This window comes from Spermophilus citellus, assembly GCF_964194105.1.
Source record: "Spermophilus citellus genome assembly, chromosome: 19".
NCBI lineage: Eukaryota > Metazoa > Chordata > Mammalia > Rodentia > Sciuridae > Spermophilus > Spermophilus citellus.
The window spans coordinates 17,730,468-17,746,220 of NC_138201.1; the positions used below are offsets into that span (position 1 = coordinate 17,730,468).

The window sequence follows — 15,753 nt, forward strand, 5'->3', positions numbered from 1 at the left end:
TAGAATGGATGAATAGTTCTTGGTGAGGTGTCTGATTGACACCTTCCCACTGGTTGGTAGTTTTCTTGGGGACAGGGAGGGACTCTGATCCTCTCATCTCTTATCTGCTGGTGCCTAGCAACAGAGGCACCCAGTAAATACCAGTGTGGACTCACTCACTAGCCTCTACACCTTCTCTCAGGTGTGCAGCCTTGACATGGCTACAATGTTGGAAGAGTCGATGCCCTTTGCAGTTGACTCTGAATCACGTCTGTCCCAGACGTGGGGGGGGGGGGCTGTGATGGAGTGGCCTGCCAGGGCGTGGTGGTTGAATGGAATTCGCAACCAAATGCCATCCTTAGCCATTATTTTTCTCCCTGCTCCACACTCGGTGTTTTCATAATGGAAATCAAGTCGGCTTTCCTGGCCATTAGCCCACCTCATTATTTGGGTTGCTAATTGTCTTTTTGTCTTGTCTCTGATTTAGTGTCTATGACCTTGCATTTAAGCCCGATGGAACGCAACTGATTCTGGCTGCAGGAAACAGATTACTGGTAGGATTTGGTCTTTGTTTCCTTTTTAAGTGCTCTCCCCACCCTCTTAGAAGCACTCTGGAATTGGACCCTTCCCCCTATTTTTTTTTTTTTTTTTTTGAGATAAAAAAAGGCCAGGGCAGAGAAACCAGCCATTATTTTTTCATAGGGAAGGAAATGGGCTATTTAAAACAGGTAAGTAAACTGTGCATCAGATAGGAACCTGTGAACAGGGCCTCCTGGGGACCATTCATCTTCCCTCTTTGCTTTGAAAAGCAGCGAGGACATGAATCAAAATGCTTTTGAAACTGGGCGGGTGTCAGTTCATATTTGTCCCCTTGAAAAAATTCAAGCAACAATTCTGAAGGTCCTCTCTCTCCAGGGGACCACAGAGCCTGACCCCAACTTTTCGACATTGGCCCACCTAAACAATTCCATATGGCTCTTTCCTATTTTTTCATATTTTCAAAGGACATTAGCTCCCCCTGGAACCTGTCCCAGTGTATAAATGGAATCTTCAGAGAAGTCATTCTGTTTGACCTAAAAACCTTTGTGATCTCCCTTCCTGCTACGTAAGCCCACTTCCTGTCCTCTGTTGTCTCCAGATCTGCAGACTGATTGATGTCCCTTCTCTGCTTAGTAACTGCAGGATCTTTAAGCCCTGGGTGAATTGTTCCACAGACGGCCCTTCTCCAGGGTAAACAACCCAGAGCCTTCTCATAGATTATCTTCCCAATCCTCTGACCATTTTGGACCGTGTTGCTCTGATTTCCAGACGGTGTGTTTTTTACATCTCTGCATCCCACAGGCTGTAAAGTATCCTGAATCCATATTCCAGATGGGCTTTGTAACACCCCCTCTGACTTGAAAAGCCATGATTCAGTTCTATTTTTTTTTCTTTTTTGGGGGGGTACCAGGGATTGAACTCAGGGGCACTCGACCACTGAGCCCTCTCCCCAGCCCTGTTTTGTATTTTATTTAGAGACACCGAGTTGCTTAGGGCCTCAATTTTGCTGAGGCTGGCCTCCAACTTTCCATCCTCCTGCCTCAGCCTCCTGAGCCACTGAGATGACAGGTGTGCACCACCACACCCATCTCAGGTCTATGACTTTTAAACTCTCAGAAACCAACAGGAAACATCTCTCTCTGATGCTAATATTAGGGGCCAGGGCTAGCACTAAAATTTGACTTTGTCGTAAGCGGGCTGGTTTTATGTGTTGGCTCTGTTTAGGGGGGCCTGCCTTAATGTATCCAGATTCACAAAAGAAGGGGAGAACTTTGTGGAGAATTTCCATGGTCCACGTGTGTCCCTGGTCACATACAGCACAGCCCCAGGACCTGCACTTCTGGTCACCCATGGCTAGGCCACGTTCTTCGTGGCTTCCTGGTGTGGATTTATCTGATGCACATGCAGCACGTTGACAGATTTTTTTTTTTTTCACTATAAAAGCCAAAGTCTCAGGAGCAGCCCTGCAAGAATTCTGAACACTAGGTGTCCCCTGGGTAATGTGTACTTCTGTGTCTTTTCCCAGGTTTATGAAACCTCGGATGGCACCTTGGTTCAGCCCCTCAAGGGACACAAGGACACTGTGTACTGTGTGGCCTATGCTAAGGATGGTGAGAGGCTGCTCTGGGGCCCAGTCTCTGTGATGCCGTCACAGCTGCTCATTCCCCTTAGCCAGTCTTTATTTATTTTGAAAATAGAGCTCGCAGATGCGAGGACAGGGCAATCGCCTGCACTTCTGTCCTCTCAGGCGATCCAGCAGCATATCTTGCGGCCATCTGTGCTCTGGGCACTGTCCAAGGTGCTTGAGATACTTCAGAGAACAGGACAAACGGCCGGGGGGCTTCTATTCTGGGGGGCTGGGGACAGGATACGACGGATGGGGACAGGTGAGCAAAGGCTTGAAGGCCCAGCACACTGCGCATCTGGAGGAGAGAGACCGTGCCAGGGAAGGGCCACTACAGAGTCTCCCAGGTGCAGCTGTGTGTACCAGGAACAGGGGCGGGGATTGAGAGGTCACCAGACCACGTGGGCAGCCGCAAGGGCCAAACTTGGCCTTGATGCTTAGTGAAAATGGAGAGGCCCTGAGTGAGCTGAGCAGAGGAGGCACCCGATGCAATTTGCACCCTGAAGGCCCCCTCCTGCTGCAGTGTTGGGAGCAGCCTGCAGAGAGGAGGCCGGGGCAGGAGGGTGGGAAAGCATCTCCCAGGCAGGGTGGAGGCCAGGGAAGCCGAGAGAAGTAATCAGGTCATTTGTTTTCCTTGTGCTGGGATCAGACCTAGGGCCTCACGCATGACAGGCAGGGGCTCTGCCACTGAGCCACACCCCAGCCCAATGGGAGAGTCACCAGATTCTGAATATATTTTGAGGGTAAAGCTAATACGATTGCCTGACAAACTGGATGTGGGGTGAAAAGAAAGAGGAGGCCAGGACGACTCCAAGACTTTTTTGTTTTGTTTTGTTTTTGGTCCTGGGGATGGAACCCGGGGTGCTTAACCACTGAGCCCCAACCGCAGCCCTTTTTATATTTTATTTAGAGACAGGGTCTCGCTAAGTTGCCTAGGGCCTTGCTAAGTTGCTGAGGCTGGCCTCCAACTTGTGATCCTCCTGCCTCAGCCTCCCGAGTTGATGGCATTAGAGGCACATGCCACTGCCCCTGCCTGTTGGAGGCCCTCAATCGTCTGTGTGAGGCACGCTGGTGAGAGAGGTTGGGGATCCATAGCGTCGTCTCCCAGTCCTGGTGAGAAGCACGAGGGGCAGGACTCCTGGTGGGGCAGTGTGTGTCTGGCGTGCATAGGGCCCTGGTTTGATCCCTAGCACCAAAAAAAAAAAAAAGTAGAGCAGAGGGTAATAGTTAAAAAAAAAAAAAAACTAGTTTTCTAAGACATGCTGTCTGGGAAATGCTGGTTTAATGTGAATGTGACAATTTTTTTTTTCTTAAAAACACTCTTAGGCAAGCGCTTTGCCTCAGGATCAGCTGATAAAAGTGTTATTATCTGGACGTCAAAACTGGAAGGCATTCTCAAGTACACGTAAGTGACCCGCCACTTGAGTGGCAGAGTGACGAGTCTGACTCGCTCATGGTTGTAGGAAAAGCCTCTTAGGAAAGATGTAAAGGTGAATTTTTTTTTTTTTTTAATTTGATATGAACTTGAAACTAAGTCACTACACGTGGGAATGGTTGTGAACGGTCCTCACTAGGTGGCCAGCTGGGCCGGTGGTGACATATAACACGTTCAGTTCCTAGGCCACCACAGGTGCCCCTCAGCCCCCACCTGGCCTCTTCCAACGCCCTGCCTCAGGGAATGGTCCCCCATGCCCCAGTGTCACAAGCCAGGAACTTGGGCCCAGTGTGCTTCAGGCCTTCCCCACTGTCCCCCAATTCCCTCACTCGCTAGCCCCCACGTCCCTGCGGGTTCCCGGCTCCGAAGTCACTGTCCCTGCAGACTCTTCCCGCTCTCCTAGACTCAGGCAGGTCCCCTGGGGGCATTTCTTACCCGTGTAGCTTTATGTTCTGTTGGTGGAACACTCTCACCCACCAGCCCGTAAGCTCTGGGAGGCCACACACTCTGTTGTTGCTCACTCTTGTCTTCTGGTGCCCAGTACAGTGCCTGGTCCACAAGAAGTACTCAGCAAACAACTTTCTTTCTTTTAATCCTGGTACCATCTTAAAATGTACCATCTTTTTTTTTTTTTTTTTTTTTTTTGGTACCAGGGATTGAACCTGAGGTGCTTAACCATCGAGCCCCATCCCCAGCCCTATGTTGTGTTATTATTTAGAGACAGGATCTGGCTGGGTTGTTTAGGGCCTTGCTGAGTTGCTGAGGCTGGCCTCAAATTTCATGATCCTCCTGCCTCGGCCTCCCAAGCTGCTGGGATAACAGGCATGTGCCACCGTGCCCGGCTGACAGTTACCTATTTTCTGCGTCTCCTCAGTCAGCTGTGGGACAGCGGATGCACAAGTCGTCTCTCGATAGTTTCATTTCTTCAATGTCCCTTTGCCCCTTCTCTCAGCCCTCAGAAGACAGCTTTCTACTTTTTGTGTCTGAATTTCGCTGTTCCAGGTGCCCGTGTGAGTGGATCCCACAGGATTCGTCCTGTCATAGTTGAGTTACTTCACTTAGCATCACGTCCTTGAGATGGGTCTGTGCTGTAGCACGGGTCAGGGTTTCCTTGCCTTCTAAGGATGAATAACATTCTGTTGTGTGCGCGCTCGTGTGCATGCGCCACATGTTCTTTGTTGTGTCCACCTGCTGATGGACACTCGGATTGCATCCAGCTCTTGGCTCCTGGTAGCATTGCTGCCCTGGACACAGGTACCCAAATCAACAATGTCTGAATGAGAACCTGAGTTGGGGTCGCAAGGCCAACATTATGCAGAAGGAATGAACCTGGGGCCAGATGCCGTGCGCGGTACCTGACGCCCTGCATGTTCGTGGTTAGGGCCATCAGCCCCTGTGCTGCTTGTGGGTCACTTGCAGGGGGCCTGTCACGCGGAGTCCAAAGCCGTGGCTCCTGGTCCCAGCCTTGGTTGACCCACTCAGGTGTCTGCGGGGGCTGAGTGTCGACCTGTAGCCATTTCTTCTGCAGGCACAGCGACTCGGTGCAGTGCGTCTCCTACAACCCCATCACACACCAGCTGGCGTCCTGCTCCTCCAACGACTTCGGTAGGTCCCCACCTCCCCGCTGTCTGGGAATAGCCGGAGCTCTCAGCCCCACATGCTAAAATCCACCCATGATCCCCATGGTTCACCCCGAGAACCACCCCGAGAGCCAGCAGCGCTCCTCCATCCTGGGAGGCTGGAATTTATTCTTTAAACTGTGCAGAAACCAAGGCCGTGGGTGACGATGACCTTGAGTCTGGTAAGACACCAAAGGCCTCAGGCAGGGACTTGGTCAGGGCCCAGGCATGATTTCCTGTGGCCACCCAGCAGGGACACTCCAGCTGACCCACCTGTGCTCATCCAGGCCCTTGTGGGTGTGACGTTCTTCACCATGTCAAGGGTGGTATTGTCACGACTGTCTGGGTGACTCTGCTTCCTGAGGGGCTGAAGGCCTTGAGTCCCTCTGGACATCATGCAGGGACTGGGGTGGCACTGGCCCGAATGAGGTGCTCAGTGAGATGTGCGTGGAGGGAGGGGCCTGTGGGAATCTCCATGGAAGGTGGACCCTGGGTTTCTGTCCCCTGTGTGTCTCTGCCAAGAGACAGTGGGTCAGGGGAGCCAGAGTGGGGGAGCCAGAGACCTGATCCCGCTCAGCATTTCAGGGTCCTTATCCCAAAGGAAGGAGTGACCCACCCCGTCTGTCCCACTGATATGGTTCTGAGGTTCACAAGAGAGATAGTGACGGAGAGCACTGTGTAAATAAATAGGGGGCTCTCACGGGTGTGAAAGTGGATCATCTCCTCTGTGCTTACTGAGAGGATTAGAAAGATAAGCCAGGCTCCCTGTCCTCAAGCCTGAGCTCTTGGAGGAAGGCAGATTTTGTAAAAGAAAAAGAAACTTTTAAGTAAAAACAATATTTGCTGAGTGCTTGCTTACGTGCCAGGCACCGTCCTGAGGGTTAAGGATGACTTCCAGGTAACCCCAAGGTCAGGTTCTAGTCTCATTGCACCCTGCTCAAAGAACTGGGGCCTAGCGTGGTTCCCTGGTCACTGGAGGCTACTCAGCGGTGAGTGGAGGAACCAGGGTGTGGAGCCAGGAGGCTGGTTGCTTCTAGAACCTTCTCTGGGGAGCCTTCTGAGGGCAGGATCCCTTCAGCTGGAGGCCTGGGCAGGCTCGGGGCAGCAGCTGTACCGTGCTTAGGTGGAGATGCTGTAGGGCCACGTGGGGGGAGGACACCCGGGGGGAGAGGGGGGACGATAACCTGTTGAGTGTCGCACCTGGCTGCATAAATACAGCTGTGCGCTGCGTTTCCCTGTCATTACGCTTCACAGCTCAGGCCAAGGGTAGAATTTTCCAATGTTGTCTGAAGCTGTCCCTGCTGTGGGGCACTGAGCCAGGGCATCTGGGGGCCACAGGGAGCAAGCCTAGGTACCAAGCGTCCCAAGAACGAGGCTGTGTGCTGTGGTGGAGTCCTGGGAGAGGAGACGGATCCTCAGCACCAATCATTATTTTATTTATTCATTAGATTTCGCAGCCCTGGGATTGAACCAGGACACTCTGCTGCTGAGCTCCATCTCTTTTCTATTTTGAGACAGGGTCTTGATAAGTTGCCCAGGCTGGCCTCAGACTTGGGACCCTCCTGCTTTGGGCCCCCGAGCAGCTGGAATTACAGGCGTGAGACACTCACCCAGCGTCCATCCGTATGGTTACGGTTTCCTAGTTTATTTCTTTGAGACTTAAATTGCAGACAAGTTTTGGCTAGAGCCTCACTAATCTATCTTCTTTTTTTTTCTTTTGAAATAATTATAGATTCTCAGTAAGCTGCAAAGATAGTCCAGGGTAGTCTCATGCACGCTTCATCTGATTCCCCCATGGGCACGTCTTACGTAACGTTTGCACCCAAACCAGGAAACTGGGCCAGGCACAGGGTGTGTGTAGAGTTCTGTCTTTTATTTATTTATTTATGTTTGGTGGGGGCTACTGCAAATTGAACCCAGGTCACTTTACCACTGAGCTGTATCCCTGGTCCTTTTAATTTTTTTATTTGGAGACAAGGTCTCGCCAAGTTGCTGAAGAGTCTCACTAAGTTGCTGAGGCTGGACCTGAACTTGTGATCCTCTTGCTTCAGCCTCCCGAGTCGCTGGGATTACAGGCATGTGCCACCTCGCCCAGCTAGCTTTTGTCATTTTTATCACATTTTGATTATTACCACTGTGATACAGAACAAATCTACCACCACACAGATACCACTTATCACCAACGCACCTCCTTTCCTCCTGCTATCCTCAACCCCTGGTAGCCATGAATCTGCTCTCTGTCCTACAGTTTTGCATTCAAGAATATTATATAAATGGAATCATGTGGCACTGGCTCAATGGTAGAGTGCTCACCTAGCATGTGTGAGGCACTGGGTTCAATCCTCAGCACCACATAAAAATAAATAAATAAAGTAAAGGTATAGTGTCTACCTACAACTAAGAAGAAAAACTTAAAAAAAAAATGGAATCTGGTATCTGGTGTATGACCTTCTGAGGTGGACTTTTTTCACTCAACAGAAAACCCTGGGAGACCTTCTAAATTGTTATACAGGTCAACAGTTTATTGCTTTTTGATTGCTGCATAGTATTCTGACCACTTGGTCCTTTGTATTCCCGCACATCCCAGGCCTGTGGTCTCCTGAACAGAAGTCTGTCTCCAAGCACAAATCAAGCAACAGGGTCACCTGCTGCAGGTAGGTAAGGGCCACTTGAAAATAGGCTTTATGTTCTTTCATCTTTCAAACTAAGACTCAGGGTCCATTGGTAGGGTGCTCTGGGTGTGGGAGGGGATTGGAGAGTAGGAGGTGGGGCCGGGGCAGGAGTGCAGGCAGGAGCTGAGGGCTGTCATGGGGGCCTGTTCAGAACTGTGGGCACTCGGGAAAAGACACTTGTCCCCAAAACAGGTGGGAGTTTCAGCTGGACCTCCGATTTTATGTCAGGAATGAGCAGGACGGTAGCCCAGCCTGCACCGCCCCCCACACTTCTTTAAAATCAAGGCCTCCTCCTCACGTGTTCCTGTCCCCTTCTCTGTCGATCATGTGTGCAGCTGGACAAATGATGGTCAGTACCTGGCCCTGGGGATGTTCAACGGGGTCATCAGCATCCGGAACAAGAACGGCGAGGAGAAAGTCAAGATCCAGAGGCCCGGGGGCTCCCTGTCCCCAATATGGTCCATTTGCTGGAACCCATCAAGGTACCCTCCCAACTGTCCTCCTTTGGGGACAGACACCTGAGCAGGCGGAGTTCGCTCTGTCTTCCCAACTTCACTGTATTTCAAAAGTCTTCTTGACCCACTAGACGGGTTGGTGTGGAATCTGTTCTGTGCCATTTAGATCTCATTTTTTTTTTTAAAGAGAGAGAGAGAGAGAGAGAATTTTATTTTTATTTTTAGTTTTTGGTGGACACAACATCTTTGTTTGTGGTGCTGAGGATCGAACCTGGGCTGCACGCATGCCAGGCGAGCGCGCTACCACTTGAGCCACATCCCCAGCCCCACTGAAATCTCATTTTCAAAGGGTCTGTCTTGAGTTTTGGAATGAATCCCGGAGATGAAGCCAAGCAGATTGAGCTCTGCAGGCCAGCCCATGGGGTGCCTGCGCGTGCGTGCGTGCGTGCATGTGAGTGTGTGCACACGCGTGTCTGAGTGTGCCTGGGGTGAGCGACTCAGGACGGCCATCTCCCTATGCACTACTTGCCAAGCTCTTTCCTGTGGCTGTTTCTCTCTTCCCTTTGGCTGAACTGTCCAAGCTTGGACAGACCACATGCCCACCTGTTGGTCCACAGCCTTTTTAATCACGAGCCTTATTTTTTAATTTTTTACTGTTTTTGCCCTTGCCAAAAAAGTTAAAATTACGTCCAAACGTGTCCCTACAACCTAGAGGTCTGCGGACCACTGACATCTACCTGATCAGACCTCACCCCCACTTCCTTCCCGTGCCCAGGTGACGTGAGGGGGACTAATATAGCCTCAGAGGCTCTCTGTGTAATCCCATGATGTCCTTAAACCCTCAACCCCACCCCAGAGTCCTCAGAGGTAAATCACAGGACTTGACTGTTAGCAGCTCAGTGTCACCTCATAGGTGGACCCTTGCTTGATTCCACTCCACTCCGCTGCCTCTCCCACACTGGCTTACTGTGCTGCTTCCTGGACCATCCGGCTCGGCCTGGCCTGTATCTCATGCCATCAGCAGCCATTAGCCTACCCCACAGTTCCTGCTGTTTGATTTTGTGGCCACAGATGACTCTGTGGCTTCAGGCTCCCATTTTTAATTCATGAGAAGCAGGATGCCCAGCGTACCTGGTGGCCTGCTTTTCCGGGTAGGGTCCAGGGGCTGTTTGACAGGCTTAGGAGTGACAGCCCATGTGCTGCCCTGGGCCCTGTGATTGTGAACAACCACTTACTGTCCACAGCCGATGGGAGAATTTTTGGACGAACAGAGAGGACGAGGACGCTGAGGAAATCATTGTCACCAGATATTTTCAGGAAATCCCTTCCATTCTGAAGCCAACAGTGTACAGTAGTCAGGGTAGTGAGGCAGAGGAGGAGGAGCCCAAGGAAGAAGACGACAGCTCGTGAGTGTCCCAAGGAGCCAGGGCCCTCCTGTAAGGGCCAGGGAGCAGGGCAGAGGCCAGCGTCCCCACCAAGGGAGCGCCCACCAAGCACTTGTACGTGAGCCATCATGTGATCCTGTAAGAAATGAGGGAATCTTTTAAAAGAGCAGAGATTTTCCTGCTTCTTGATTTTCAGTTAAGGAACATTTTCCAGTAACCTTAAGAATCCTCTGAGTCCAGCATGGTGGCACAGGCCTGTAATCCCCCCTCATCCTCCACCCCCGCTCAGGAGGCTGAGGCAGGAGGATCATGAGTTGAAGGCCAGCCTCAGCAACTCAGCGAGGCCCTGAGCAACTCCGCGAGACCCTAAGGAACTCAGTGAGACCCTGTGTTTGAATAAAATATAGAAAAGGGCTGGGGATGGGGTTCTGTGGTTAAGCTCCCCTGGGTTTAATCCCTGGTACTAAGGGAAAAAAATCCTTTGAAAACTGATTTTTTAAAAATATCTGCATAGTATCCCCGTGTGGGTGTCCATGATTCAGTTACCACTTCTTCCATTCCTGGACACCTTTCTTGGCCTGTCCCCACACCGTACCTCTCCTTGCATGGACGAGGACACCCAACAGAGGACGTGCTCAACTTCCCACAGTCCTTGGCCACCAAGCCTGGCAGCCCAGTGGTCTCTCTTGTCCCCCAAGATTTCCTGTGGGGACAGCTCCAGAGGGGGCAGAGTGGGAGAGTGGCCACCAGATGTCCTGTTGGCCAGTACTGACCTAGCTTGGGACTTGCCACACCGCGAGGTTCTTTGGAAGGACCCAGAGTCATGGAAGGAGAGAGGAACTAGGAGGGCTTCAGGTGCCCATGAGGTTTTGGTCGTGGTGAAGAGTCCCACGGCCCTGGGGAGGGGCAGGAAAGTTTGAAAGGTGCCAATCCAGCTCACAGGGACACAGCCCAGCCCACAGCCACATGGGACATCCCCAGAAGGGCGGCCTCAGGTTGGTCCTGGGCTGGGTTGAGTTTCAGCGCTGCCTGCCCAGAGCTCACCTGCAGATCCCTTCCTGCCCACGCCACTGTCTCTCGACTTTTCTGTTTTCCCCCCTTTTATTCTGAACTAGTACCTATGATGTTTTCCACTCTGCTACTTTGGGCTGGGTTTTTCAAACATATCTCGTGACACTGCCAGGTGACCATCAGGCCCTGAGCTCCAAAAAGCTGGAATTAGTAAAGGGGGTCACTTTAGGTGCATGGAGACCCGGCCTTAAAGACTGGAGATGCCTCTCTCTTGAACTAGATTCCCAGGTAGCCCTCTCCCCCACTCAGCTGAAGCCTCAGCCCGAGCCCCAAGGCCCTGATCCCCAAAGATCACAGTTGCAGAACAGTTCTTGGTCTTCTGAAAGTCTAAGACCCTTTTTATAATTAGATCCAAAGCCACACATGGTGCTATACACCATAATCCTAGTGACTTAGGAGGCCAAGACAGGAGGATTACAAATTGAAGGCCAGACTGAGCAACATAGTGAGACCCTGTCTCAAAAAATAAGAAGGGGAAAAAAATCCAGTAAGAAGCCATTGCACCCGTGTAAGGTGCAAGAGAACTTGGCTCTAGGGGTTAACTTTCCCTCTTCAAGAGGCTCAAGTGAGTTTTGCCTCTGTTTATTAAACACCAGAGAGTCTGTGGCCTCTCTCTGCAAACACAGTTCCCTTAGTTTTTAGTACATAAGAAAAGGTGCTCTTGGACTGTGACTTGCTCTTTCTTAATGTTGCTCTCACAGCCACTTGGCAGTGTCCCAGCCCATCAGTAGGGGAGCCCCAGACCCCAGGAGGCCCGACCTTGCCCTGTGCTCAGCCCAGTGGACTGGTCACTGGACTGAGCCAGACTATACCCTTGGCCTCACAAGCGGGGCACCCTGCCAGCCTGGCCGGGCTTGCTGCTTCCTGTTGCTCACTGGGCCGTCGGGGCTGCGCTCCTCAGCAGTCTGTGACCCCCTTAACCTCTTTTGTCTTCTGTTGATTAGAGAGGAGCATAATGACATCCTGGCTGTAGCTGACTGGGGACAGAAACTCTCCTTCTACCAACTGAGTGGAAAGCAGGTATGTAGGGCCGTACGGACGTACGGTTGTTTCCTGGCTTGGCCATTGTGACTTGAGCTGCTATAAACATGGATGTGGCTGCGTCAAGGTCTCCTTTTTAGAAATAAGCAGGCCAAGACCAGATCAATGAAATATTATGCCCAGGATCCCACACAGCTGGGACATAGTGGAGCCTGACCCTGAAGTCTTGATTGCTTTGAATTTAAAGTCTGTCTTTTGGGACTCAGAGGTGAGCACTTGTCTGAAATGCGTGTTACCACCATCATGAGAGGCCAGCTCCCAGTCACCCCCCAGTGTTTATGGCCCCCTCTGGGTTGGCCCCCACATGGAGGAGTGTAAGCGTTCGTCTGTGCCCTAGAAGAGCTCACAGCCTGGTGGGGACACACCCGATGGCAGACAGTCCCAGTGTGGTGGGTACATGACATCCCCTCCAGACAGCTGCACAGACAGCCTCAGGGACCCCAAGTACAGAACGTCCGTAGGAGTAGGTGGGAGATCCTGCAGCCCTGGGAGCAGGACGAGCAGGAATTCCCAAGGATCCTGGGAATGGTTTCAGGCCAAGGCAGGGCGAGAACAGCGAGCTGCCAAGGGTGGCCGGACCCCAGAGCTTGTGGATTGAAGATGAGCTGGCAGATGGGACACAGCTGTGAAGGACAGGGGCACGCACTGGGCGTGACATCCCATAGTGTTGAGGAGCCCTAGATGGCAGGCAGCGAGGGGCCTGGTCAGGGTCCTGCTTCAGAACACGTCTTCAGTTCCACATTAAAATATAGGGACTTTGATAACAGGATGACGTGTCAGTGGAAAAAAGTGTCCAGGGCTAGTGTGAAGGTGGCGGGTGTGGGTTGCACACTCAGCCCGGAAGGAAATACGCCCAGTGGGTGGGGCCTTGGTTTCAGAGCATCCTAACTCCTCCACGTGTGTCTGGTACAAGGAAGGTTCCAGATGGGCCCGCCCAGCTCTGGGCCATTTCCTCTATGCCTGTCTTACAAGTGCTCACTTGTTTTGTAGCTGAGTAAGGAAATGATTAAGATAGCAGATATATTTTGTGTGTGTGTGCAATGGCTGATTTCCCCAAACCCTTATCTTAATGACCTGGCGGCTGGTTTGCCAGGCCCTGGAAGCTCATCCACGTAATGCATGAGCATCCTCATTCAGCACTGTGTGGCTCACAGTCTCTTAGGCTTATGTAAAATTTGTGCATTTTTGGCATTTTAAGTGCATAAGGGGACCTGGCTTACTAATAATGGAAATAAAGGAAAATATGCTTACAATGAAGGCACAGACGTGGAAAGATAATCAGATGGCAGTTCTAGAACTAGAAAATGCAATAACTAAAATAAAAAATTCACTGGATGAGCTTAACAGAAATGTTAGAGAGCACCAAAGAATCAGTGAAGGTTGCTTGATCGTAACTGGGATCCCACCCAGTAAAGGAGAGAACAGAGAAAGTGTATCTGACGAAATAGTGGTCAACAGTGGCTGGAGTCTGTGTAGCTTCAGCCATAGCTCAGGCCTTTCCAGACACTCAGCTGAGTTTTTGTGCAGAACCTGGGCTGTCCCTCTGCCTCTCTGTTGTGGAACGTCCTGCCTCATTTTTAATAGGAACCTCAGCCAGGCACAGTGGCTCACACCTGGAATCCAGTAACTCAGGAGGCTGAGGCAGGAGGATCAGAAGTTGGAGGCCAGCCTGGGCAACTTAGTGAGACCCTGTGTCAATATAAAATGCAGTGGGGACGTAGCTCAGGGGTGGCGCGCCCCAGGGAGGAGAGTGGAGGAGAAGCTCCCCCGAGTGTCATTCCTGACTTCTGTGTGTGTACACATCTCTAGTTTCCACCTGCTGTTGGTTGCCCGCCAGTGTCTTCAGGTGTGTTGTATTTGGGGTTCAGAGTTCAGGATTAAGTTAGAGGAAGGTCGGTCCCCCAGGAGCACCGAGCCTTTACCGAAAGGTGCCAGCCTCTCATATCATGATCGTTGAGATTTTTTTCAGTTTTCTTATTAGATTCACAAACATTGTGTAGGTATGAAGCAAACTTTTGGTTGTTAGGCGTTGAAAATTCCTAAAAAAGACATGAAAATTGCGCCTCTTAAACTTATAATTGCAGTTTAAATTAGTTTACGGGAATTAACTAAGTTGCAAATGTGGCTATTTGAGGGACATTATAATCTGTTCAAAATGGCATTCATCAAACAAAGTCAACTGGCTGTTCCCTTTTACTAGAAATAGGGAGATATTGTACATTGAGTTTAAGGCAGAAACTGGTTTCTAGAATTTTCTTTGATAAATTCATTATTAGTTCAATAATGTTAATAAGTCGTCTTCCCCCACAAAGGACCCCCACAGAGGGGCAGCAAGAGGAACTCTGGTGGCAAGAAGGGCTTGGGCTGCAGGGAGAGACAGGAGCTCAGATCTGTGACCCAGAACAGAGTGGGAGGTGCTGGGCGGGGGCCGGGGCCAGGGCCGTGGGTGTGGGGGTCTAAATCTAGGGAGGTTGGGATGTTTCCTGGGGAGGGTGACAGCTGGCTGGTTCTGGGGAGATGAAAAGAATAACACCTGTGTGGACACGGTGGCCTGAAAGTGCCATCCAGGTGGAGAGTCGCAAGTTCATGTTGAATGAGCAAAGGATCTCCACGGCTGAGCTCAGGACTTTGACCTTCATCCTAAAAGCTGAGGCAGGCACCTCAAAGGAGGTTACACACACACACACACACACACACACACACACACACACACATAGAAAGGGAGAGATTTCTTTTTTCTGAATCGTATATCTGAGTAGGGGCTTGGGTGTAGACTACATAGAGAACTGTGGCGACTCAGTCATCAAAGACCATAACCAGCCAAAGCATGGGTAAAGGGCCTGTGGTCAGCAGGCCCTAGAAGTGATGACCAGCATCACGAGCCATCAGAGACATCAAGATCAAAGCCACAGCCAGATGGCACTTTATGCCACTAGGATGGAGAAATGGGAATCCTTAGGACAGGATAAAGGAAACCTCCAAGCACAGTCACTTTGAAGGAAGGGTGGCATTTCCTGAAAGGTTAGACATCAAGTTTCCACGTGACCCAGCCATTCGTGATGGGCGCCACCCGGGTCACACATCGTGGGATTCCATTTACAGAAGATGCCCACAGGAGGTCACACTGCACACGGGAGCAGGTCAGAGGTTTGGGGATGAAGCAAGGACAGAATTGAGCAGTTGGAGTTCCGACAGATCTGGGATTTCTTTTGGGGGTGACAGGAATGTCCTGGTGTGTGACAGAGGTCATGGCGGCATAGCTGTCTCACTATTGGAAGCCACGGGTTGTGCTCCTAGCTTTGTGAAATCCTGGGGGGCAAAACTGATAGAAAACTAAGTCCAGGGGCAGAGGAAACCCATGTTGCATGTGGCAAGAGCCACGCACGGAGGGGGCCTATGGGAGAGAGACCACCTCCCGCCCCCAGGTTGGCTGGGAGGCTAAGACACACTTCAGGACAATTGAGTCACCTGAGGGAGATGTTGTTGCCACCAGGAGTCAAGGATTTGGCTGGGTGGAAGGGGAGGAGGAGAGAGGCCTGGAGGCAGGGAGGCTGTGTACATAATGGAGGCCACCAGCCCTCCCCCGTCCTCCCAGCTGCCCCTACTCAAGTCGGGGGGCCAAGCCGCTGACGGTGGTGTGGTGACAATGGACCCTCACCTGCTCCTTCCCCTGGTGTGGCTTTTCTTTCCTCAGATCGGGAAGGACCAGTCGCTGAACTTTGACCCCTGCTGCCTCAGCTACTTCACTAAAGGGGAGTACATTTTGCTGGGGGGGTCAGACAAGCAAGTGTCCCTTTATACCAAGGACGGAGTGCAGCTGGGCACTATCGCGGAGCAGAACTCCTGGGTGTGGACCTGTAAAGTGAAGCCCGATTCCAACTATGTGGTAAGAGGAGGAAGGCCCTTCTTCAGGCCTCTACCTGAGGAGGCCC

At 51.4% G+C, this 15,753-nt stretch overlaps 1 protein-coding gene across 3 annotated transcripts in view; it reads left to right on the plus strand.

The window, feature by feature from the left end:
• The window catches only part of IFT122 (intraflagellar transport 122), a 54,285-nt gene that overhangs the window by 6,933 nt on the left and 31,599 nt on the right, over window positions 1-15,753 (plus strand). For all 3 annotated transcript variants that reach the window (XM_081275892.1, XM_081275893.1, XM_081275894.1), the window contains exons 2-9: window positions 467-533; window positions 2,045-2,129; window positions 3,470-3,548; window positions 5,107-5,183; window positions 7,785-7,851; window positions 8,205-8,351; window positions 11,725-11,800; window positions 15,516-15,707. In XM_081275892.1, coding sequence (XP_081132018.1) covers window positions 467-533; window positions 2,045-2,129; window positions 3,470-3,548; window positions 5,107-5,183; window positions 7,785-7,851; window positions 8,205-8,351; window positions 11,725-11,800; window positions 15,516-15,707 — 790 coding nt within the window. The remainder of the gene's footprint in view (window positions 1-466; window positions 534-2,044; window positions 2,130-3,469; window positions 3,549-5,106; window positions 5,184-7,784; window positions 7,852-8,204; window positions 8,352-11,724; window positions 11,801-15,515; window positions 15,708-15,753) is intronic.